The sequence below is a fragment of the Spermophilus citellus genome (genome assembly GCF_964194105.1).
Source record: "Spermophilus citellus genome assembly, chromosome: 17".
NCBI classification, from domain to species: Eukaryota; Metazoa; Chordata; class Mammalia; order Rodentia; family Sciuridae; genus Spermophilus; species Spermophilus citellus.
In genome coordinates, this window is record NC_138199.1 from 77,999,885 (window position 1) to 78,026,013 (window position 26,129).

The window sequence follows — 26,129 nt, forward strand, 5'->3', positions numbered from 1 at the left end:
TTTTCAACTTTTCCACTTTCTTTTCTTTCTTTCTTTATTTGTGGTCCTAGGATCTAACCTAGGGTTACACTGTCACTGAGGTCCATTCTCAGCCTTTTTATTTTTATTTTTTCGGAGACGGGGCCTCACCAGGCTCTGGTCACAGTGTGTGGGCGCACACACTTGTGGGGGGTGCGAGGAATCTGGAGCTTGCTGATTACCTCTTCCCATGCATTTTATTGCTACAGAAGTTGAAAATCCACCTGCTCAGCTCCAAGAGAAATTGTTGGTATTTTGATTAAAATTGTGGTTTGGGAGTTGGGTTTATCACATCTGATACTTCATCTGGGAAGTGCCTGCTTTTCAAGGCTTGCATTTTTTAAACAATGCTGATTAGTCTCTAATCAGATTCACGTTTTTTCTTTAGAATCTTTCTGGATCTCTAGTCTCAGATTCCCATTCTCCCCTTATCTCTGCACAGGTTGACTGGTTCTGGCAGAGAGGTCAGGGATTAGGACAAAACCTCTCAGATGTCCCCACCCACAGGGACATTCTTGGAGCAGATAGAAGGAAAACAAGATAACTAAGTAAAACCGACCACTGTGCGGAAGAAAGCTGGGCGGGGTGACTGCTGGACAGGCCAGGGGAGCATCTGGAAGGGGGGCAGCCCTGGGGGGTGGGCCAAGTGCTGCAGGTGTGGAGGTGTCCAGGAGGGAGCTGGGCTGCAGGGCAGGCAGCAGGGAGGTGGGTCAGTGCTGGGCCAGCAGCTGCACACCCCCAGATGCTCCTCGGAGACTCGTGGAGGCTGCTGCGAGAAGGAAGGTGAGAGAACACGCCTGGCCTGGGGTGGACCCCGAGGGTGGGAAGGGCTGGGAGACCCCACAGTGCTGTCCCTCCAGGGGGGGAGCCGAGTGCAGGTCTGGGGGCTCCTGACCCCAGGGGAGCAGGCTGGGAGGGCGGTTCTGGGGACACCATGCTGCCCGGGGACCGGGCTTCCTCTGCTGTGCTCATAGCCTCAGAGCCTGGCGAGCAGCAAACTGCAAGTGTCACACAGTCGTGGGCAGCTGACAGCAGCAACCAAGGGAGATGGCAGTGGCAACAGTGGCAGCCACATTTAATGGCACGAACTGAAGAAGTGCCAGGTTGGTGACACGCCTGTGACCCCAGGGACTTGGAAAGCCAAGGCAGGAGGGCTCAAAGTTTGAACCATTTAGGAAGACATCTCAAAAATTAAAAAATAAAGAAATAAAAGAGCCGGGTTGCAACTCAGTGCAGAGCACCCTGCGTCCGTCCAGCGCCCAGCACTACGCCCAGCACTAGGCAGACGCACATGAAGACTAAGCGGGACACAGGCCCTGAAGGCTCCTCCCAGGCTCACGCAGCTCCGTGGGTCACCTGCCTTGCCCTGAGGGCTGCTCCCCCACGTGTTCTGACCCAGGGGTCTCCCACCTCCTGCAGTACCCACCTGTCAGCTCCAGGCCCAGCATCCAGGGCTCTAGTTGCCCATCTGCCACCTGCTTCTGCTGCTGCCCACAGGACACTAGCTTCTCCTCTGCTGCCCAGTCAACGCCAGCCACACACAGCAGGCTCCCCACCACCAGCTACCACCCGGGCTCACCGCTCCCTTAGCACTGCCTCCCGCCAAGCTTCCTGAATACGCTGTCCTCCCCGCCACGGTCTGCTCCAGTCACTGACATCACCCTTCCACTGCCAGTGACCTTCACCTTGAGAAGCAGCAGCCGCTTCCTCGCTCCGAAGTCTTCATCGTGAAGCCCCCGCACGACATCGAGCATATGCAACACACTCGGGGCTCGCTGTTGGGGGATGGGGCTGAACCTCCGTTACACCCCCCGTCCTTTTTGGAGACAGGGTCTCAAGTTGCTCAAGCCAGCCTCTAACTTGTGCTCCTCCTGCCTCGGCTTCCCTGGGGAGTCCCTGGGGTCATAGGCGTGCACCACCATGCCTGGGTGTGAGCCAGGGCTGGCCGGCACCGTCGCGCCTGTGTATTTACCCGGCCTGAGCGGCTGCTGTGCTCAGTGGCAAGGGAGGCTAGGTGGCTGCCAAGTCCAAGGCCTCTCTCTTTGGCCTCCCCAGAAGTGTGCTGGCCTCTGCTCTGAGAGGACTCCCAGTGAGGGATGACAGGTGGCCCAGGGCTGCAGCCTGCCCCTCTGGAAGCCCGTCAGTGGACGCCCTGGCTCTCAGCACGTGGATGTCTCACTGCGCTGCCTTCCTTCTCTGCATTGATGAGAAGCCAGTGACCAGTCCAGCCTCACTGTGACATCTACTCTCCCAAACAGCTCTTTTCTCTGTTTGAGTGGCGGCGGGGATACCAGGGGTTGAACTCAGGGGCACTTGACCCCTGAGCCACATCCCCAGCCCTATTTTGTGTTTTATTTAGAGGTCTCACAGAGTGGCTTAGTCCTTCGCCATTACTGAGGCTGGCTTTGAACTCACGATCCTCCTGCCTCAGCCTCCTGAGCTGCTGGGACCACAGGCGTGGCCGCCGCGCCCAGCTTCTTGTACAGCTCTGGGAACCACTGTGTCACCCTTGGTGGCCTGAGCTCTGTCATACCTTTTTCACCCGTGGGTTATATTTTTTGGTGTTGGGGACTGAACCCATGGCCTCATGCAGGCAGGCAGGTGATCTTCCCCTGAGCTATATCCCAGCCCTTTTTATTTGCTTCCTGTTGAGGCAGAGTCTGGCTCAGCTGCCTGGGCTGGCCTTGAACTTGTGCTCTTCCTGCCTTTGCCTCCCAAGGAGCCCAGCCTGGGTTTCTTCTTCTTTTTTTTTTTTAATTTATGGATTTTTAAAAATATTTATTTATTTACATTTTAGTTCTCGGCGGACACAACATCTTTGTTGGTATGTGGTGCTGAGGATCGAACCTGGGCCGCACGCATGCCAGGGGAGCGTGCTACCGTTTCAGCCACATCCCCAGCCCCAAATTTATGGATTTTTAAAATAGAGGACAGCAGAATGCGTCAGGGTTCACGTCACACCCGGAGAGCCCGTTTTCCATGTCTCTGGTTGCACATGAAGCACATTCACCCCGATCCGTGTCTTCGTCCGTGTCCTGGATAACGACGTCCAACACACTCCATGTCATTTCTGGGTTTCTTCTTAGGAGCTCTCTTGGGTTTGGGCCTTGCAGGCCTCCCGGATTAAGGAGGCTTCTGGTGAATGACATTTCTAGGATGCCCTGGGCCGGTGCCAGCTGTCCCCTCCCTCCTGCCCCCCTTCCTCTGCTGTGGTCCTGGAGGTTGAACCCGAGCCTGAGGCATGCTGAGCACCGCCCGCCTGAGCTGCCCCTCGGCCTGCCCGGGCTTTCCTCGTGGCTCCTCGTGTCTGGGTCTGCTTTCTGGCTGCATTTTCTCTCTGTAAGTACGGAATCTATTTTTTGTGGTGCTGGGCACTGGACCAGGCCTACACACAATAGGCAAGAGCTCCACCCGAGCTGTGCCCAGCCCTGGCACGTTTTGAGGTAGGGTCTGGCCTGAGCTTGCTCCTCCTGCCTGGTCCTCCCAGGCCGCTGGGCTGTGCCCGTCACTGTGTTGCTGCCCCACCCCCAAGTGCACGGGCGACCCTCCCGGGCTCTGCGTGGGAATGGCTTGCGTTAGCTGCTGCCTAGTTCAGAGTTGCTCTGACCTCTGGGGCCTCGGTGGTGTGGGCTTGTGCAGGGACTGACCTGGGTGGCGATTTTTCAGACACAGCTGCTCGAGTAGATGGGAGGGAGGCTGGCCCTGACGGCTGGTGGGTCTCCGAGCTCCAGCTTCTCGGGGGGCACCCATCCTTCAGCACCCACCCTGCAGGGCCTGGCTTCCCTCACCTGCTTCCTGGACTCTGGGAGGCAGTGACACCAGATTTCCACTTCACTGGTTTGACCAAGGTGGTGGGTGGCAGCCAGCTTCAGCCCTCTCTTCACGTGAGCCCCTGGCCGGAGCCAGGCTGCCTTCCTGGCTCCTGGCATCCCCTCCTGGGTCAGCTTGTCCAGTGGCCGCCAGGCTCAGGGCTTAGGCCAACAGGGCCAACGGGTACCTCTACCTAAGTGCACTCAGATGTCAAGCCACAGGCCTCAAAAGGTTTCCCAAAAAAAACCACCTCTGTTACTGGAAGAAAAACCTATCCAAGAAGTCACTATGGGAGATTTAGAAAGTAAAAATGGATAAGTAACAAGGAATTCAATCATGTTTACTCTCTCTATTTATTTACACCTGTTATCCCAGAGACCTAGGGGCTGAGGCAGGAGGACCACAAGTTGGAGGCCAGCCTGGGCAACTTAGTGAGGCCCTGTTTCAGAATAAAAATAAAAAGCCCTGGGTGCAGCTCAGTGGTAGAGCACCCCCGGTTCAGTCCTCAGCACCAGGGGAGATTCCATTTAATTTGAAAAGCAAACATGAATTGAAAGTCAGGGCCGCAGGGAGTGAGCGACAGGCAGGCTTCTCTGCCCAAGCTGTGTGGGGCAGGGGCCACATGGCCCCGCAGCCAGGGCCTCTTTGGCCCCATCTGTCAGAACACATTTTTGATTTAAAGAAGCCAGTGCAAAGCTAGCGTTCCTCCTGCTCCTCCTGTAAGTCACTCCCAGCAAGATCACAGCAAACAGAAAATGCCCTTCACTAAAGCTAAGAGCAGGGCCAGCACAGTGGCCACGCTGGTCACCCGGCGACTCTGGAGGCCAAGGCAGGAGGAGCCCAAGACTAGGCCAGCCTGGGCAACCCAGACAACTGTTTCAAAATAATGAATCAATTAAAAGGCTGGGGTTGTAGCTGTGGTGGAGCAGCAGGGGCCCAGCCCCCAGTAACACACACACACACACCAAAAAAAAAAAAGAAGAAGAAGAAGAAAGGAGGAGGAGGAGGAGGAAAGAGAAAAGGAGGAGCTGGTTCAGTGGCTCAGCCGGTAGTGTCAGCTGCTCGGGAGGCCGAGGCGGAAGGATGGCTTGAGCCCAGGAGCTGGAGGCCGTGGGCAGCACAGGGAGCCCCTGCCTCCACAGGAAGGAGCAAACCCAGCAGACCTTCACCAAGAACCCCAGGCAGCCCTCTGTGCAGAGCCAGGACCCGCAGAGCAGCGTGGTCAGTGCTGGGAGAGGAGAGGGGCCTGGAGCAGGGCTCAGCGGGGGAGCTGGGACAGGGATAGCACAGCACAGCAGGAAGAGACGCCCGTCCCCCGGGGAGCACCAGGAGGGCTGTCCTCAGAGCCACCTCTGCAGGGAGCAGGAGCCACACTGCTGAGGCCACTGGGCCAGCAGACCAGGCCACGCTGCGCCTCCAGCCTGGAGCGCAACCGCTGACCCCACCTCCCCGGAACCTGCCACACTCACTGGCCGGCCCTCCTGACCGGCCCCGCAGTCCCCTGTGGCCCAGCAGGCCCACCTCATGGAGACAGCAGCCTCCCTGGCCCCCGCCTGCGGAACCCACCCTGCCCAGCCTGCCGACACTCCATTTCACTGAACACAGTGTGGTCCCATCCCAGGACGAACGTAGAGCCAGAGACCTTGAGACTAAAGAGCCCAAATATAATGAATCCTCAGAAAACGAGAATAGAGTGGGGGGCACGGGAACCTCGTGGGCTGGGCCTCAAGGCTGCACAGAGAAGGAATGGGGGCAACTAGCAGGATGCTGAGGAAGAAACACCAGGGAAGACCCGACTGGCCCTCGGACACCACTGCACGCAGGTGGGCGGACCGCAGAGGGCCGGGGAGGAGCTCTCTACGCAGGAGCAGCCTGGTGCCGGCCCGCAGCACCACCTCGCAACACAGCACGGCAAGTGTGCGGCGGGTGTGGACGCACAGGAAAGCAGTGAAACCAGAGCTGCCCTAGAAGGTATGGACAATAAGGTGGGCGTGGCCCATGTGGGCCCCAGAGCTAGAAAGGATCATATCCAAGGACATTAGGTACATAAAAGTGAGAAATAGGTGCATAACAAAAGCACCACAGAAAGGGCTGGGGCCGGGGCTCCGTGGTGGAAAGCACCGGGTTCCATCCTCAGCACCATAAAAATAAATACAGATATTGTGTCCATCTGCAACTAAAATATACCAAAAAAAAAAAGTACTGTAAGAAAAGTGAAAAACTGGGCATGGTGCCACTCCTGGAATTCCAGGGACTCAGGAGGCTGAGGCAGGAGGATCCCAAGTTTAAGGCCAGCCTGGGGGCTGGGGATGTGGCTCAACTGGTAGCGCGCCCGCCTGGCGTGCGTGCATCCCGGGTTTGACCCTCAGCACCACATACCAACAAAGATGTTGTGTCCGCCCAGAACTAAAAAATAAATATTAAAAATAAAATTCTCTCTCTCTCTCTCTCTCTCTCTCTCTCTCCCTCCCTCTCCTCTCTCTCTCTCTTTAAAAAAAAAAAAAAAAAAAAAAAGGCCAGCCTGGGCAACTTAGCAAGACTCCCACACTAAAAAACTAAAAAGGGGTGGGGATGTGGCTCAGTGGTGGAGCACTGCTAGGTTCAATCCCCAGGACCAAAAAAAAAAAAAAAAAAAAAAGCCAATCACATGAAAAACTGGCTGTAGATATTTATAACTTTTGTCTCAGAAATAACCTAATTTCCAAAGAATTTCAACAGTCTAGCAAAGATGGATGCTGGGAAGACTGGTGACAGTGTGCAGGAAGCTGCCCTGCACGCCGACACCTGCCAGATGCAGTGCCTTTGGCTTGTGTGCCAGGGCTGAGCGGGCAGGCGGGTGAGGGCGCAGGCTGCGGCACAGCCCTAGCCTTCGGGTCCTGTTTCCAACTGGGGTGGGACCAGAGGCCTTCTACCTTTTTATCTGTCATTCTGAAACGGGGTTTTGCTGAGTTGCTGAGGCTGCCCCGAACGGCCGGCCTCCTGCTCCGCCTCCCAGGTGGCTGGGATGGCAGCTGGGTGATGTGCTCAGCTGTGAGGCCAGAGGAGGTGCGTCTGGGCAGGGGCTCTCACACCAGCCATACCCCACCCTGCGGCCCCCACAGGCCTTTCCTCCCTCCACCTCCTGCAGGAGCTGTGCCACCTGCACTGCCCAAGAGCAGACCCTTCACATGGGTTTTCCTGAAAACTCCTCCCTGCCCAGAGCTGTAGCCGGTGGGCGCCAGGAGTGGGGCACGGGAGGGGCCTGTGACATCCCCTGGCACCAGACGGAGCAGATGTGGAGAGCCGTAGGTCTCCTCCAGAGAGCAGCCTGTGCACACTCGTCCATCCCAGCATACCCGAGGGGCGCCGTGCTGGCAGGGGCTCCTGTCCCACAGGGTCCTGCTCTGCGGGGGACGGGGGACGGGCTGCAGGCAGGGCGAGGGGCTGTGGGTTTATGGAGCACCTGAACCAGAGCCAGGAGGCCAAGGGCATCAAGGCAGCGCCCGCTTGGCGTCCGCCTCAGGGAGTGGCGGGCACACGTCCCTAGCCATCACCCTCCAGAGGGCAGCAGCCGGGGCAGGCCATTCTCCTACCTGGAGCTGAGTCGTCCTGGGAGGGGAGGCCTGAAGGGCTGGAGCCCAGGTCTAGCAACCTCCAGGTGTCCTGGAGGGAGCTGCTGGCCAGCGAGGACGACCCGCGGGTGTGGCAGCTGTTCTCCTCAGGGACCGGGGCCTGCAGAGGCTTCCTGGGCCTGTTCTCTTTCTGGGGTGGTCTGCAGGTCACCCAGGGGGCTTCGTGTGCCCTCTGTAGAAGTGAGGAAAGACACGGTTGTCTTGAAAGCCCCCTTTCCTGCCCTGCTCCCTCGGCCTAGTGGGTAGAGCAGCCAGGGCGCTGAGGCAGGGAGAGGCAGCGGGGAGGACAGTGGGAGGAGGGGTCTGAGCAGCACTGGCAGTCCTGAGGGCAGGGCTGCTCGACCACTTTCAGGTCAGAGACCCTTTAGAAGGGAGGAGCTGCCTGTGCAGCATAGAGGGGAGCTGCCCGGGGTGCCAGTGTCCCCCCAGCCTCCACGCCCTCCTGGCCACTGGCGCCCCTTGTGGCCCACCCTGGGACCCAAGGGCACTTGCTCCCAGCACAGGCTCCAGGTGCAGTGAGTCCCAGCACCTTCTGCCCGGCTCAAGCTCACCTGCTGCACCTGGGCCGCTGCGCCTGCCCTCACCTGCTGCACCTGGGCCGCTGCGCCTGCCCTCACCTGCTGCACCTGGGCCGCTGCGCCTGCCCTCACCTGCTGCACCTGGGCCGCTGCGCCTGCCCCACCTGCTGCACCTGGGCCGCTGCGCCTGCCCTCACCTGCTGCACCTGGGCCGCTGCGCCTGCCCCACCTCCTGCACCTGGGCCGCTGCGCCTGCCCTCACCTGCTGCACCTGGGCCGCTGCGCCTGCCCTCACCTCCTGCACCTGGGCCGCTGCGCCTGCCCTCACCTCCTGCACCTGGGCCGCTGCGCCTGCCCTCACCTCCTGCACCTGGGCCGCTGCGCCTGCCCTCACCTCCTGCACCTGGGCCGCTGCGCCTGCCCTCACCTGCTGCACCTGGGCCGCTGCGCCTGCCCTCACCTGCTGCACCTGGGCCGCTGCGCCTGCCCCACCTGCTGCACCTGGGCCGCTGCGCCTGCCCTCACCTGCTGCACCTGGGCCGCTGCGCCTGCACTCACCTGCTGCACCTGGGCCGCTGCGCCTGCCCTCACCTCCTGCACCTGGGCCGCTGCGCCTGCCCTCACCTCCTGCACCTGGGCCGCTGCGCCTGCCCTCACCTGCTGCACCTGGGCCGCTGCGTCTGCCCTCACCTCCTGCACCTGGGCCGCTGCGCCTGCCCTCACCTGCTGCACCTGGGCCGCTGCGCCGGCCCTCCAGCCTCGAAGGCCCTGGCTCCTGCCGACGGGGTGTGCCGAGCCGAGCTGGCTGTTGCCCACGCATTCAGAAAGACGCTCTTTCTTGGTGTGCTGAGGGTCCTCCTGTGGCAATGTGATAAGAAGGGCTCAGGTGTTGTCCACAAGCTGTCCAACGGCAGTGACGACACTCGTCCCCAGAACTCTGGCATTATGGACTCACTTCATTTGGTGACCCAAGGCATGGCCAGGGTGGGGAGGCTTACTCCACCAGCCAGGACAAGGCAGGCTTCCTGCAGTCCAGCTATGTGCCTGCCTATCTTCTGGGGAGGGGGCAGCAAGCACTGTGCCCCTGGACACCAAGCAGAAGCCCACAGGGTTCTGGCCTGGAGAGGACAAGTGGACCCCCCGAAGATGCTGGCCTTGGCCTGGGGTGGAACTCGGCCTGCGATGGACATGAGCAGGCCCAGGACCTGTGGGTGTGTCGCCAACCAGGCCACCCTGCCCACTCCTGTCCAAGGGCTTGATCACACCCTGCCTCTGGGGAAGGGCGCAGAAAAGCAGGCAGAAGGAGGACCAGGAAGGACAGCCCCAGAGGCATGGAGGGAAATGCCCAAGAAGCCAGAGAGAAGCCCCATGGCAGACGCAGCTGCATGGAGCTGAGGGCATGGGTGACCAGGGGGCCAGGACCCCCATTCTGTCCTGGGCACAGTGGCAGGACACCAGCACGTGCAACACATGTGCGGGAGGTCTGTGGCCTTGCTTGGCCATGTCCACCTGCCCATCACTTAATGCACAGTTCCCTGGGTCCCAGTGGCCCCCAGCTTCCTGTCAGGCTTCTTCCCAGGGCAAGCTCCTGGGTGAGCCTGCACCATCCCTCCGTCCAGAACCCTGCCCTCGGCCGAAGCTCAGGATGCCCCTGGACTGGGCTGTGTGTGTGGCCTTGGGCTGTGGAGGCACCTCAGAGGGACCATGCTGGACCCTCCTCCCCCGCCAGCTGCACGTCCCACAGCCCACCTGTCTCTGCCCTCCAGCCCCCTGGCCCCTGCAGTGGGCTCTCAGCTCCCCAGGCAGAGCCTGACTCCCTCCTGGCTGGGGCAAACTCAGAGTGGCGTCACCTCAGGTCAGAACAGCCTGTCCCTCTCTACTGGCTCTTTTTGGTGTTTGTGGTGCTGGGGATTGGACCAGGGCCTTGTGCCTGCGAGGCAAGCGCCCTACCGCTGAGCTGGTCCCCAGCCCCAAGCTCTCTTATTTTAAACAATCAGGAAAGGCAAATGTGCTCTGGGAGAATATATTTACAGCACATCCAGCAACATGGATCCATATCAAGACTGGGTAAAATTCTGATTTTTTGTTTTGTTTGTTTTTCTCTCTCTTTTGCAGTAATTAGGATTGAATCTAGGGGTGCTCTACCACTGAGCTGCACCCTAGCCCTTTTCATTTTTATCTTGAGACAGGGCCTCACTAGGCTGCCCAGGCTGGGCTGGGACTTTTGTTCCTCTGCCTCCTGAGTTGCTGGGGTCACAGGCGAGGCCACCGTGCTCAGCCTCAATGATGTCCTTTAAAGAAGCCAATTATTAGCAGTTTAATTATTGAGCAATGCTGGGGACCAAACCCAGGGCCTCACACAGGGCGGGCACGTGTGTACCACTGAGCTGCATCCCCGGTTTTGAGCAGTTTAAAACACACACACATGCACACACAATGCCAAGGTGCAGCCATCGAGTGGAACTGCGGCTGCGTGGCAGCACACACCAAGGCAGGAGAAAGCTGCCCAGGGCAGGAGCACATGGTCCATGCTCACGGTGACCAGCTGCAAGCCTCTGCCCAAGGTATGAGCCAGCAGTGCTGCCCTGCAGGCAGCGTCCACCAAATGGAATATTATTCAACACTAAAAGGCAACGAGCTGTCACCATGGACAGACAGACAGACAGACCTCTCAGCTGCACACGGCTAAGCCTAAGAAGCCGGTGAGAAGGCTGCAGGTTGTGCGGCTCCAGCTCCCTGGGTAGGAGGGCAGAACCAGGGAGACGCGAGGGTCAGCATGGCCAGGGGAGAGAGGGAGGGTGCTGCAGAGGCGGACACCTCTTGATCCACCTGCCCAAACCTACAGAAGACTGCGTTCCAGTGTGGGCTCCTCCAGACAGCGCACACAGCAAGCACCACAGCAAGCACCACACAAGCACCACACCAAGCCCCACACCAAACACCACACCAAGAATCACACAAGCACCACACCAAGAACCACACCAAACACCACACCGAGAACCACACCAGCACCATACCAAACACCACACCAAGCACCACACCAAGCACCAGCACCACACCAAGCCCCACACCAGCACCATACCAAGAACTACACCAAGCACCACACCAAGAACCACACCAAGCACCACACCAAGAACCACACCAAGCTCACATCAAGCTCACACCAAGCTCACACCAAGCTCTACACCAAGCTCACACCAAGTGCACACCAGGAACCACACCAAGAACACACCAAGCACCACACCAAGCTCACACCAAGCACCACACCAAGCTCACACCAAGCACCACACCAAGCTCACATCAAGCTCACACCAAGCTCACACCAAGAACTACACCAAGCTCACACCAAGAACCACACCAAGCACCACACCAAGCTCACACCAAGCTTACACCAAGCACCACACCAAGCTCACACCAAGCTTACACCAAGCACCACACCAAGCTTACACCAAGCTCACACCAAGCTCACACCAAGAACCACACCAAGCTCACACCAAGCACCACACCAAGGCCACACCAAGCTCACACTAAGCTCACACCAAGGCCACACCAAGCTCACACCAAGTGCACACCAGGAACCACACCAAGAACCACACCAAGCACCACACCAAGCTCACACCAAGCTCACACCAAGCACCACACCAAGCTCACACCAAGCTCACACTAAGCTCACACCAAGCTCACACTAAGCTCACACCAAGCTCACACTAAGCTCACACCAAGCTCATACTAAGCTCACACCAAGCACCACACCAAGAACCACACCAAGCACCACACCAAGCTCACACCAAGCACCACACCAAGCTCACACCAAGCTCACACCAAGTGCCATACCAAGCTCACACCAAGCTCACACTAAGCTCACACCAAGCTCACACCAAGAACCACACCAAGCACCACACCAAGCACCACACCAGGCACCACACAAGCTCAGACCAAGAACCACACCAAGCTCACACCAAGCTCACACCAAGCAAGACCCACAACGGGAAAGGGGGCTATAGGAACTTGGCACTTTTCACCCAATTTTTCCATAAAACTAAAACTGCTCTGAGAAATAGTCTATTATTCTTTTAAATATTTAATATTTAAATAATAATATTGAAAAGAGCAGAAAATACAGATGTTATCCTGTTGACCTTCAAAGTCACCCACATGCAACAAACTGAAGGGTCTCCCTGTGCTTTGGGGGTGTGAGCCGGCCCAGTAGCTCTAGACTGTCATTTGGCCTGTCCTAGGAAGATGGACATGAGTCGGGGTAGTGGCACACACCTGTGACCCCAGGGACTCGGGAGCTGAGGCAGGAGGGTTGCAAGCTCAAGTCCGACCTGGGCAACTTAGCAAGACCCTACCTCAAAATAAAACACAACAAGGACTGGGGGTGCAGACCACAGTAGAGCCCCCCCCCCGGGTGTAGTTCATGGTACTGCAAAAAGGGGAAATAAAAAGAAGGGTGATTATTTACAGGGTACCCTGATAGTTAACAAAATAAAACGCCGGAAAAAATGGTGACTATCTGCCTTCACTCGAATAGAAACAAACCTTCCAAGTTGAAAAACAGTTAAATAAACCACTAGACTGTGAGTTCATTAGATTGAAAAAACGTTTTCAAGTTATTTAAGGATTTTTTTTTTTTCCTAAACTGGGGTTTGAACCCAGCGTGCTTTACCACTGAGCCACACCCCCGGTCTTTTCTACTTTTTGTTTGGAGACAGGGCCTTGCTAAATGGCCCAGGCTGGTCTTGAACTTTTGATTTTCCTGCCTAAGACTCCAGAGTCACTGGAGTCACAGGTATGCCCCACAGTGTCTGGTTTATCTGAGGATTTTTTTAAAAAAGGAAATTAAAAAACAAATGACAAATTTGGAAAGAGTTGTAACAGACAAGCAACAATTGCCTCAATATATAAAGAAGTCTTACAAACCAACAAGAATAAACACACCAGTAGAAAAATTCAAACATGCATAAATAACTCAGAAGAAATATAAAGGCCAATAAATGTTAGAGACATTGAATGCCCTAAAAACGTAAGAACATTTCACAGCTCTACAGACATACATATTTTTTAACTTATATTGACAAGGATTTAAAAAAATAACACCCAGGTGGGCAAAATCATAATAAAGCATATATGAAACAACAGTGATTTAAAGAACCACCGACAACACCTCAACGTGCCTTTGGCAGCCATGTGTGCCTGCTGGGAACAGGGGCCTCTCCTGTCCCCCTTAGTCCTCCAGCAGGCAGCAGGATGGAAGAATTACCTGAAAGGTGGCGTGGGTCTTCACCCGTCCCAGAGGTGGGCTGTGGTCCCAAAGCGCCTCGGGCGCCCTTCCCTGGTCCTGGGCCTGGGGGGCGGGAGGCCGGGGAGGACAGGGCAGTCTCCCTGGAAACGAGACCAGGAAAGGGTCTGTGCTCTGTGCTCCAGTCACTCCTGGATGGCACTCAAGGACAGCACGTTCCTCTTCAAAGCCAAGTCACTTCCACACCAGAGGACCTGTGCCAGGGCCAGCGTGACTGTCACACACAGATCCCGGCGGGCTCCCTCCAGGCAGCAGAGCCCACTGGGCCTGTTAACAGCACCAAAGGCAGACCTGCTCCGCAGCACGCAGGGTGGCCGCGGTGCACCTGTGGGCCCAGCCGCGTGGGTGGCTGAGGCAGGAGGACCGGGTAGCCCCCAGTTGGGGGCCAGTCTGGGCAACACTGCACAACTCTGTCAAAAAAAAAAAAAAAAAAAAAAGCAGCAGCAGCAAAAGTGTGAAATATATGCTTAAAAACGACAGCTGTGGTGAGTGCTTGAGCATCCCACCTGCCTGGATCCTGGCACAACATGGACATCTTTCCGTGAACTGATATCTCCGAGAGGTTTCTTTAAGCTGACATACTGCATAATTACTATGGAAATAACATTTCTAGAGCCAGGAATCAATTCAGGACTCCAAGAAGTCCTTGTTCTTATTTTCACTGCGGGGGGAGAACTATGATCACAGCTATTTATCATACTGGAAACTAAAGCAGAGGGATTCTTTAAAGAGCTTTTACAGTCCTGGGGACTCGACTCAGGGGTGCTGGATCACTGAATTAAGTTGCTAAGCCTGGCCTTGAACTCGAGATCCTCCTCTTCAGCTTTGCTGGGGTTTACAGGTAGGCGCACACTGTGCCCAGGCTTTTTACCTATCTCGATTGGGCAAAAATAACACTTTCGATGCTACTTAGTTCTCATGAGGCTGTGATCAGAGGCATTTTTATTCACTGCCATAAGCATCTCTAAACACCTGCAGGGGACGGCACCTGTGGGCCAAGGGAGAAGAGCTCACGGATGCGTGGCCCGTCTGTCGGCTGGACCTGAGATGGAGGCTGTGCACATGGCCGTGGAGGTGTGTGAGCAGGCACGCACACACATCTGGGTGCCTGGGCCAGGGCACGTGCGTGAGTGTGAACAGAGTCAAAGGACAGAAGTGCCGAGCCTTTTCACAAAAGTGTGAACTAACTCTAATTAGCAATTTTTGTTTTTCTGTGTACTTTTCAGCACTGTTTAAAAAAATCAATGGTTTTTTGGCACTGGGGATTAAACCCAGGGGTGCTCTACCACAAAGCCAGACCCCAGCCTTTTTTGTTTGTGTTTATTTTTGTATGTGGTGCTGAGGTTTGAACCTGGCGCCTTCGTACGCTAGGCAAGCGCTCTCCCACTGAGCCATGACCCCAGCCCTCTTTAGTTTGAGGCAGGGTCATGCTGAATTGCCCAGGCTGGGCTTGAACTTGTGATCCTGCTGCTTTGGCCTCCCGAGCGTGTACCATCATACCCAGCACGGTCTTAAATCTTTACAATGAGAAATCATCCTTTTTTTGATGAGAAAATTAAAGTCTTTTGGCCTGACGGGGTGCACTGGGCAGGCGTGAGCCCCATAGAGCGGGCGAGGCTCTCGGGTGGAAGGCACACTGCGGCCAGTGGGCAGACTGGCGGGGCCGCTCCAAGGCAGGGGCTGCAGGTCACACATGGGGACCACCGGGGAGGTGGCTGGGGTGCCTGCGGACAGCTGCCGACAGCAGGCGTGCTCGGCTGCGGGCAAGACAGGTCTCATTCTGAAACTGAATAATGACCAGGAATCTGTCACAGCTGGTCACTCCACTCCACCTAATGACTGTGGCCCCACGGCGTAGGAACCAATGGAGATGCAGAGCCCAGCCTTGCCCAGCCCTGCTGCCAGGACCAGGCACTGGGCTGGGGGGCAGGGGGCGTGGGATGAGCAGAGTCCAAGGTCCTCTGTTCTCTGGCCACTGTCTCCCTCGAAACCCAAGAACTGGCCGCTCCTGCCCAGCCCTCCCGTGGCTCCTGTGGGCCCACGGACCCCGACGCGCCATCCCCGGTTCTGACACACAGGCCTGCCTGCGCAGAGACACGCTGCCTGGAGGCAGCAGTGACCAGGAGGAGCCGTGGGGAGGAGGAGCAGGAGCTGCCAAGACACCTGCAGGCCCAGCAAAAGCCTCAGCCCACAGCGGGCGGTGCCTGGTGGGAAGGGGCCTGGCAGGGCCTGCAGGACACCTGGGGCGGGGCTTCCTGTGAGCACACAGCCCCCTCCTCCCCAGGCAGCAGCACTGGGAGGGAGCTCCAGCAGGTGCGCTGTGCCCACCGCAGACTCAGGTCTCTCAGCAGTGCTCCAGAAGCCCTAACCTGCCCTCGGGAAAGGCCTCACCCTGCTCCCGGTGGCGCTGGGGATGGGCCAGGCCTCGGGTGCTGGGTGAGTGCCGACCTGTGCTCCAGGCCAGCCTCGGCTTTCTCCTCTGAGAGGCCAGGGAACTGGCACTCCTGGGCTCCAGCAGGGTGGAGCCTCTTCCTCTGCCGCAGGGCCTCCTGGCACCTCCCAGCCCTTGGCTGCACTCCTTTGAGGCCAGGTGTGGGAGTGTTCCCCGTCTGGGATCTTTGTCTCTGATGCCTCTTCCTTAGAGACACTCAGATGAGATGGCCCCTGGCCTGTGGACACTGGCTTTCCCACGAGTGGCAGTTCTCAACTGAGCTTCTCCCAGAGAGAAACCAGTTAATGTGCTCCCAGCCCGGGGGGCGGGGGGGGGGGTGGTGCAGTTTGAGCCGAGGGCCCTGGCAGCACATGCTGAAGTGAATTCCAGCTCATTAAACCAGAGAAGAGGAACAGGGAGAGGCTCACAGGTGACGGAGGGAGCACAACCCAGAAGGAAGGGAAGGAGCTCAGGCTGTGGGCGCTGCCCGCCGCAGTTCACCAAGTCCTGAGGGTGGGGGTGGTCTTCCAGTGGAGTGAGAACAGCCAAGCTGAACCACCACAGAAGAAAACAGAAAAGCCACACGGGGTACGGTCCAGAGGCAGAGGCCAGCAGCCCGCGGAGGAGGCGCAGAGGTGCGCACTGCCCTGGGCTCTGCAGCGGGAGCACACCATGGCTCCCCTCGGCCTTTCATGCAGACTCTGGCTCCACGCAGGGACTGCACCCTGGGATGTGGGCAGGCGGGTGGGCGGAGGGAGAGCAGAACAGGTACTTGCTCAAACACAGGCTGTAGGAAGCCACGGGAGCAGGAAGACAGATTCACTGGATGGTCAACCAGGACAATGTGGCCAAGCTGGCAGAGGCTGGCGCAGAGGCCAAGGCAGGGGCACCACAGCTGACGGGGGAGGGCAGTCTCAGTTTAGAAGAGGACAGCCCAGAATGGAATCGAGAAAGAGGCGAGGGAGCGCTAACTGCTAAACCCACTGCCTGTAACGGTAACGGACAGGAGGAGCCAGGGTGCGTCCACCCGGCAAGCCCAGCCCTCAGGAAGCAAGTCTGAGGCCAGGCCGGGAAACTTACAAAATCCTCTCTCAAGATAAAATGAAAAGGGGCTGGGACCAGCGCAGGTCAATGCTCCTCGGGCCTGCGCCAGGCCTGGGTTCCATCCCCGCAGGCCAAAGAGGAGCCACTTCCTCGTGAGCTGCAGAAAGTGCCCGAGGGGAAGGCGTTGGTGTCGGGGGAGAGCCTCCTGCCCACACTGTCCCCAGCCTACTCCCTGCACTCCTAGGTTCCCCAAGGGGGCAGTGAGGGTGGACCATGGTCAGTGTCCACCAGTCCACACACCAGCACCTCCCCACACCTGCCGCTAAGGTCTGTTTACTGCTCCTCTTTCAGGGGCTGGTTCTCAGGACAAAGCCACTTCGATAATGACTTTCAAATACCTCAAAGGGGAAGGCTGACCTGGTCTCAGAACAGTGGGGCTGATTACGGTGAGACCCAAGTGTGCTCTGGGTGTGGAAGTGTGGACGTCCCTCTGCTCCACTCAGACCTCCTGCAGGAGTCCACGCTCCCTGGAGCTCTGCGGCCCTGCGCCCGGGGCTGCTTCTCCTCCACCTCTGCCAGGTTTCTTCAGAAGCCACAGAAGGACATGCTAAAACCACAACTGTCACCCTGCAGCCAGCCCCAGGCAGAGCCTGGAGGACGAGGCACAGCACCCTGACCCCTTCCCTCAGATGGTGACCGGTCTTCCTACCTTCCTTCTTCTCTTCCTCCCATTGTGGTGCTGGAGACTGAACCCAGGGCCTCAGGGACCCGAGGCAAGTTCTCTGCCACTTGGCTGCGCCCCAGCCCGATGGCACCTTCTAAAGAGCTCTCCAGCTGGGGCAGGCGAAGTGCTACTCCTGCTGGACCCTTTACCGTGCTTGTGGCTCCCAGGTTTTGGGGAGGCACTTCACCACTGAGCCACGTCCCAGCCCTTTTTATTATTCTCAGGCTGGGCCTCGCTAAGTGGTTGAGGCTGGCTCAGAACTCGGGGTCCTCCTGCCTTGGCCTCCTGAATGGCAAGGCCACCATGCCCACTGCTCCCAGCTGCTCAGGGCACACTGCCTGGAGTTTCCTGTCTGCAGCAGGTGTGTGTCACCCTAGTCCCAGCCCCAGCTGCTCGTCGTGTTCAGGCAATGGATAGAAGGCATGGCCAGATGGTGGATGCTCCAGAGCTGGCCTTTGGGGCCATCACAGATGCTTAAAGCTTGACAATTGTCATCTTGCTGAAATGCGCCCGAGGGCAGTGGGCAGGTGAGTGAGCAGGCTGCAGCGGGCACTGCGCTGCACCCCTCGAGGACCGTGGTGAGCCCGCACAGGGCGAGACTCCCACTCAGGCTGGGAGACCCTGGACTGGGACTCTGCTTCTCCCGGCCCTCTGGCCCTCGGCGGCAGCCGGCCTGGTGCCACCAATCCATGTCACAGTCTTGTGGTCCCGGCCTCCCTGGCCTTCCCCTCCCTCAGGGACCTGCTGCTGGGCCATTCCTGGAAGGCGGGGCCACGCGTCCCACCCCTGGGACGGGGTCCTGCCGGGCCAGAGGCATCTAACTGCTCCACTCTGGTCCTCTCCCTCCCCGCCAGGCCCAGGCCAGGCCCCTGCTGACCCCAGGCTCCCGACAGGTGTGCAGGGAGTGGTCCTGGCAGTCCTGTTCCCAGGGACTCACCTTTGGGGTGTCCCTGCTCTGCCCGGAGCCGGTTCCCCATCTCCAGGAGCTGCTCCTTCTCCAGGCGGAGGCGCAGGATCTTCTTAGCTGCTGCCTTCAGTTTCCTCTGCAGGTGGGGCACGGATAAGGTCTGTGGGGGCTGTGCCCCCAGCTGGTCCTTGGTCCCCACGGGTCTCTCATCTGCAAGGCCCTGGAAACAAAACCCACACGCAGACACCCTGTAAGACCCCAGACCGGAATGAAGAGATTCCAACATGGCGGCGGGCGCAGAGAGATCAAGTCTCTGACCTCTTCAGCTGTGCGGGCATAGGGAGTCGTAAACAACCTAAATCTGTTTGCTCAGGATCACTAGGCAATGCTGAGCTGACGTGGATCTGGGGCGAACAGTCTGGGCCTCTCAGAACACGCACTGAGTCCGGATCGGCTGAATTCAAGCTCACGTTCGCCTGCTTCCCGCAGACAAACAGCTGTGACTCAGCACTGATCCATGCGGCTGAAACAACTGGTCAGCCCTTCTCATCCTACGGAGGTAAATGCCCACCGAGCCTTCATAGGTAGTGGCCACAGGTTTGAAACGGGGCTTGGGAGAGACAGTAAGGACCCACCCGTCGCATTGGTCGCCCGGCAAAGGGAAGCGAACTGTCGCCATTTGCAAGAGACACCACCATGGCAGAGAACTGACGTCACCAGACTGCGGCGGAGGAGATAACTTCATTGAAACCTGCGGCTACAGGTGTGTAATCCCCTAGCCTTCCCTCTCCACACATCGGGGAAACCTTAAGGGCCCCTCCCAGCTCTCCTGTGAGTGCTATAGCCAGACGGAGGGAATCAGAGGTGGCACGGGACCCGCGGCGCGGAACTACCGCTCCCACCAGTGCTGACAGCTGAGGTCTCTTGCACCAGCTACCGGGGGCGTGGCTACCGGAGGGCAAGTAAAATTCGCTGAGGATTCTCAGCCCCAAGCTCTACAAACTTAGGGTCTGAGGGAATGGCAAACTGGAAGAGTGTGCCCAGTCGTTCATGAAAACAGGGCTCCTGGGAGCAGCAGACCTGGCGTGTAGCCAGTATTGTGGTGAGAGGGGCCTGGCTAGAGGAAAAGTGGGAAGTGACTAGACACAAGAGGAGGCCCTAGGCACTCAGGATTGGAGACTCGCCCAGTCTGGGAGGAGCTGCTGCACAGTGATTGGTTCCTGCGTATTGACAGGAGAAACTTGACCTGGTGGGCACAGCGCCACCTACTGGAAGAGAAGTTAATCAAACTCTAAGATGGCATTTATTAGTTTTTTTTTTTTTGATTTGGGTTTTTCTTTCATCTTCATTTTTCTATCTCGTTGTTTTTTTTCTTTTCTTTCTTTTACTTTTTTCTCTTCTAATTTTAATTTTAATTTTTTTAATTATTATTATTATTTTTTTTTAAATTTTTTTCTTTTTTTAGTTCCTATTTCTTTCTTCTTTTGTCTTTTCATTTTTCTTATCCCCCCTTCCTTGAATTCTACCTGCCTACTCTCATTCTCTTTAGTGACTTCTTCCCTTCCCTTCTAATACCTTTCCTCCCAAGCATCAAATAAATTTATAGGAGTAAACAGTAACTCAGCAGTCAAACAGAACAAGAAGCAACATGAGCAGCTTCAAGAAGCAAGGAAGAAAAGGAGTACAAACAATGCAGGAAAGCCTAAATATTCAGGAGGACCTAGAGTCATCAGAAAAATGGTCATATAAAGACCTCAAGGAACACCTTAGACAGATGGAATGGAACCTTAAAGAGGATACAAGACAGCAAATTCAAGCAGCGAAAGAACACATTGAGAATGAATTACATAAACAGATAAAAGAAGAAGTTAAGCATCTTTATCAGGAGATAGAGATTATAAAAAAATAATCAAACAATAATTCTAGAAATGAAGGAAACGATAAACCAAATTAAAAACTCAATTGAGAGTATCACTAACAGAGTGGAGCAAGTAGAAGCCAGAACGTCAGATAATGAGACAAAATATATCATCTTGAAAAGAGTCTAGCCAACTCAGAAAGGCTGGTAAAATATCACGAGAAAAACATCCAAGAGTTATGGGATAACATAAAAAAACCAAACTTACGAGTCATTGGGATAGAAGAAGGTACAGAGATTCAAACCAAGGGAATGAGTAACCTGCTGAATGAAATAATTACAGAAAACTTTCCAGAAATAAAAAAGGAAACAGATATACAAATTGAAGATGCATACAGGACACCGAGCACACAAAATCACAGTAGACCAACGCCAAGACACATTGTTATGAAGATATCCAATATACAGAACAAAGAGAAAATATTAAAAGCTACAAGAGAAAGGAGACAGATTACATTTAGGGGTAAACCAATATGGTTAACAATGGATTTTTCATCACAGACACTGAAAGCAAGAAGGTCATGGAACAATGTATTTCAAACACTGAAAGACAATGGATGCCAACCAAGAATTCTGTATCCAGCAAAATTAAGCTTCAGGTATGACAACGAAATAAAAATCTTTCATGATAAACAAAAGTTAAAAGAATTTGCAGCCAGAAAACCAGCATTGCAAAGCATTTTGAGCAAAACACTACACGAGGAAGAAATGAAAAACAATAACCAAAACCATCAGTGGGAAGTGCCTCGGTAAAGACAGAGGGCGAGGGGAAAGACAATCATGGAGAAACAAACTAAATTTGTTAAAAAAAGGATAAATAATCAAACATGGATGGAAGTACAAACCATATATCAATAGTAACTCTGAATGTTAATGGCTTAAACTCTCCAATAAAGCGACATAGGCTGGTATCATGGATTAAAAAAACAAATCCAACAATATGCTGCCTCCAGGAGACACATCTGATTGGAAAAGACATACACAGGCTGAAGGTGAAAGGATGGGAAAAAATATACCATGCACACGGTCCTCGTAAGCAAGCAGGGGTGGCCATCCTCATATCGAATAAAATCGACTTCAAGACTAAGTTAATCAAAAGGGATAAAGAAGGTCATTATATACTGTTAAAAGGAACCATTCATCAACAAGACATAACAATTATCAATATTTATGCACCAAATAATTGTGCTGTGACATTCATAAAACAAATTCTCCTCAAGTTCAAGAATCAAATAGACCACAACACAATAATTATGGGTGACTTCAACACACCTCTCTCACCATTGGACAGATCCTCCAAACAAAAGTTGAATAAAGAAACTATAGAACTCAATATCACAATCAATAACCTAGACTTAACTGACTTATATAGAATATATCAACCATCATCAAATGGATATACTTTTTTCTCAGCAGCACATGGATCCTTCTCAAAAATAGACCATATATTATGCCATAGGGCAACCCTCAGTAAATATAAAGGGGTGGAGATAATACCATGCATTTTATCTGATAATAATGGAACGAAACTGGAAATCAATGATAAAAGAAGGAAGGAAAAATCCTACATCACATGGAAAATGAACAATATGTTACTGAATGATCAATGGGTTACAGAAGACATAAAGGAGGAAATCAAAAAATTCTTAGCGATAAATGAAAATATAGACACAACATATCCGAATCTATGGGAGACAATGAAAGCAGTTTTAAGAGGAAAATTCATCGCCTGGTGGTCATTCCTCAAAAAAAGAAAAAACCAACAAATAAATGAGCTCACACTTCATCTCAAAGCCCTAGGAAAAAAAGAGCAAAACAACAGCAAATGCAGCAGAAGGCAAGAAATAATTAAAATCAGAGCGGAAATCAATGAAATTGAAACAAAAGAAGCTATTGAAAAAATTAACAAAACTAAAAGTTGGTTTTTCAAAAAAATAAATAAGATCAACAGACCTTTAGCCACGCTAACGAAGAGAAGAAGAGAGAGAACTCAAATTACTAACATACGGGATGAAAAAGGCAATATCACAACAGATGCTACAGAAATACAGAAGACAATGAGAAATTATTTTGAAAACCTATATTCCAATAAAATAGAAGATAGTGAAGACATCGATAAATTTCTTAAGTCATATGATTTGCCCAGACTGAGTCAGGAGAATACACACAATTTGAACAGACCAATATCAATGGATGAAATTGAAGAAGCCATCAAAAGACTACCAACCAAGAAAAGCCCAGGACCGGATGGGTATACAGCGGAGTTTTACAAAACCTTTAAAGAAGAATTAATACCAATACTTTTCAAGTTATTTCAGGAAATAGAAAAAGAGGGAGCTCTTCCAAATTCATTCTATGAGGCCAACATCACCCTGATTCCGAAACCAGACAAAGACACCTCAAAGAAAGAAAACTACAGACCAGTATCTCTAATGAACCTAGATGCAAAAGTCCTCAATAAAATTCTGGCGAATCGAATACAAAAACACATCAAAAAAATTGTGCACCATGATCAAGTAGGATTCATCCCTGGGATGCAAGGATGGTTCAATATACGGAAATCAATAAACGTTATTCACCACATCAATAGACTTAAAGATAAGAACCATATGATCATCTCGATAGACGCAGAGAAAGCATTTGACAAAGTACAGCATCCCTTTATGTTCAAAACATTAGAAAAACTAGGGATAACAGGAACTTACCTTGACATTATAAAAGCTATCTATGCTAAGCCTCAGGCTAGCATCATTCTGAATGGACAAAAATTAAAGGCATTCCTCTAAAATCTGGAACAAGACAGGGATGCCCTCTATCACCACTTCTATTCAATATAGTTCTCGAAACACTGGCCAGAGCAATTAGACAGACGAAAGAAATTAAAGGCATAAAAATAGGAAAAGAAGAACTTAAATTATCACTATTTGCAGATGACATGATTCTATACCTAGAAGACCCAAAAGGGTCTACAAAGAAACTACTAGAACTAATAAATGAATTCAGCAAAGTGGCAGGATATAAAATCAACACGCATAAATCAAAGGCATTTCTGTATATCAGCGACAAAACTTCTGAAACGGAAATGAGGAAAAACACTCCATTCACAATATCCTCAAAAAAAAAAAATACTTGGGAATCAACCTAACAAAAGAGGTGAAAGATTTATACAATGAAAACTACAGAACCCTAAAGAGAGAAGTAGAAGAAGATCTTAGAAGATGGAAAAATATACCCTGTTCATGGATAGGCAGAACTAACATCATCAAAATGGCGATATTACCAAAAGTTCTCTATAAGTTCAATGCTATGCCAATCAAAATCCCAACAGCATTTCTTGTAGAAATAGATAAAGCAATCATGAAATTCATATGGAAAAATAAAAGACCCAGAATAGCAAAAACAATGCTAAGCAGGAAGTGTGAATCAGGTGGTATAGCGATACCAGATTTCAAACTATATTACAGAGCATTAGTGACAAAAACAGCATGGTACTGGTACCAAAACAGGCGGGTAGACCAATGGTATAGAATAGAGGACACGGAGACTAATCCACAAAGTTACAACTATCTTATATTTGATAAAGGGGCTAAAAGCATGCAATGGAGGAAGGATAGCATCTTCAACAAATGGTGTTGGGAAAACTGGAAATCCATATGCAACAAAATGAAACTGAATCCCTTTCTCTCGCCATGCACAAAAGTTAACTCAAAATGGATCAAGGAGCTTGATATCAAATCAGAGACTCTGCGTCTGATAGAAGAAAAAGTTGGCTCCGATCTACAGATTGTGGGGTCGGGCTCCAAGTTCCTTAAAAGGACACCCATAGCACAAGAGTTAATAACAAGAATCAACAAATGGGCCAAGGACCTGAACAGACACTTCTCAGAGGAGGATATACAATCAATCAACAAGTACATGAAAAAATGCTCTCCATCTCTAGCAGTCAGAGAAATGCAAATCAAAACCACCCTAAGATACCATCTCACTCCAGTAAGATTGGCAGCCACTATGAAGTCAAACAACAACAAGTGCTGGCGAGGATGTGGAGAAAAGGGTACACTTGTACATTGCTGGTGGGACTGCAAATTGGTGCGGCCAATTTGGAAAGCAGTTTGGAGATTCCTGGGAAAGATGGGAATGGAACCACCATTTGACCCTGCTATTGCCCTTCTCGGACTATTCCCTGAAGACCTTAAAAGAGCATGCTACAGGGATACTGCCACATCGATGTTCATAGCAGCACAATTCACAATAGCTAGACTGTGGAACCAACCCAGATGCCCTTCAATAGATGAATGGATAAAAAAAAAAAATGTGGCATCTATACACAATGGAGTACTATGCAGCAATAAAAAATGACAAAATCATAGAATTTTCAGGGAAATGGATGGCACTAGAGCAGATTATGCTTAGTGAAGCTAGCCAATCCCTAAAAAACAAATACCAAATGTCTTCTTTGATATAATGAGAGCAACTATGAACAGAGCAGGGAGGAAGAGCAGGAAGAAAAGATTAACATTAAACAGAGACATGAGATGGGAGGGAAAGAGAGAGAAAAGGGAAATTGCATGGAAATGAAGGGAGACCCTCATTGCTATACAAAATTACATATAAGAGGTTGTGAGGGGAATGGGAAAATAAACAAGGAGAGAAATGAATTACAGTAGATGGGGTAGAGAGAGAAGATGGGAGGGGAGGGGAGGGGGGATAGTAGGGGATAGGAAAGGTAGCAGAATACAACAATTACTAATAGGGCATTGTGTAAAACTGTGGATGTGTAACCGACGTGATTCTGCAATCTGCATTTGGGGTAAAATTGGGGGTTCATAACCCACTTCAATCTAATGTATGAAATATGATATGTCAAGAGCTTTGTCATGTTGTGAACAACCAATAAAAAAAAGTGAATGAAACCCTTAAATTAAAATGTTAAAACAGAAAAAAAAAAAAAAAAAGACCCCAGACCACAGGGCCCTCCCAGAATGGGCCCTGCTGCCTGCCTGGCTGGTGGCCGCTCCCTGTGCTCAGCCTGGCCTGGGAGAGTGCAGTGCTCCAGGGCCCCTCCCCTACAGGTCAGCGCACCACAGGCCGTCCTCTCCAGGCTGTGGCCTGCCCAGGTCTCTCCTCCTTTTTCTGCTGGCCACAGGCCTTGGCCACCCCCAACTCAGAGTCTCTGAGAGTTCCTCCCCCACAGCCCTGCAGGGCATGGCCCTTGTGTCCTTGAGAGGGGACAATGAGAACTCATACACCCAACCAGCACAGTGGCTCCCCCAGGGCAAGCCCCCAGACCCAAGAGGACTGCACCCTGTGTAGGCGCTGCTTCTCCATCTGTAACAAGGACTGCAGACTCCTCCCTCGGGCCTGCGAATGTCCAGTGGGCAACTAAAAGCCTCCCATGGATCTGTCTCCTTTGCTGAGTCACCTCAGGTTCCCAGGGAAACAGACACCCTGTGTGAGTCGGACTACCCCAGACCACAGCAGGTTTCTGATGGACAAGGCCCCACCTGACCGACTCTGAGGCAATGGCACCAGACCACAGCTGACCAGGACAGCCTGACAAGGTGCGGGCCTGGCCAGCTGCCGGGTAGCTAGTGTCAGCACCTGGAAACAGGGTGGAAGGTGGTCCCTGGACTTTGCAGGTGACCGCACCCACCAGAGCGCCTTTCCTGCTTTTCAGCACCTTTCTCCCTTGGTTCAGGGGGGAGTGGCCAGAGCGAGCCTCTGGCCCAGGGCTGCAGTACCAGGCTGCTTCTCACCCTCCCGTCCCGCCCCAGCCACAGCCCTGGGCCTGCACTAGCCGCTTCTCCTCCCCCTGGGCTCACCCTTCTCCACCCCTGCGAAGCCGA

At 53.4% G+C, this 26,129-nt stretch overlaps 1 protein-coding gene across 2 annotated transcripts in view; it reads right to left on the reverse strand.

The window, feature by feature from the left end:
* Nucleotides 1-26,129, reverse strand: part of CCDC57 (coiled-coil domain containing 57) — a 96,341-nt gene that overhangs the window by 20,102 nt on the left and 50,110 nt on the right. The window contains exons 15-19 of one of the 2 annotated variants that reach the window (XM_081270690.1): nucleotides 18,396-18,585; nucleotides 13,221-13,342; nucleotides 8,690-8,815; nucleotides 8,220-8,261; nucleotides 7,401-7,611 (exon numbers count right to left, since the gene is read on the reverse strand). In XM_081270690.1, the coding sequence (XP_081126816.1) occupies nucleotides 7,401-7,611; nucleotides 8,220-8,261; nucleotides 8,690-8,815; nucleotides 13,221-13,342; nucleotides 18,396-18,585 (691 nt within the window). Of the gene's footprint in view, nucleotides 1-7,400; nucleotides 7,612-8,219; nucleotides 8,262-8,680; nucleotides 8,816-13,220; nucleotides 13,343-18,395; nucleotides 18,586-26,129 lie in introns of both variants that reach the window. The other variant, XM_081270691.1, reaches the window with a different exon arrangement.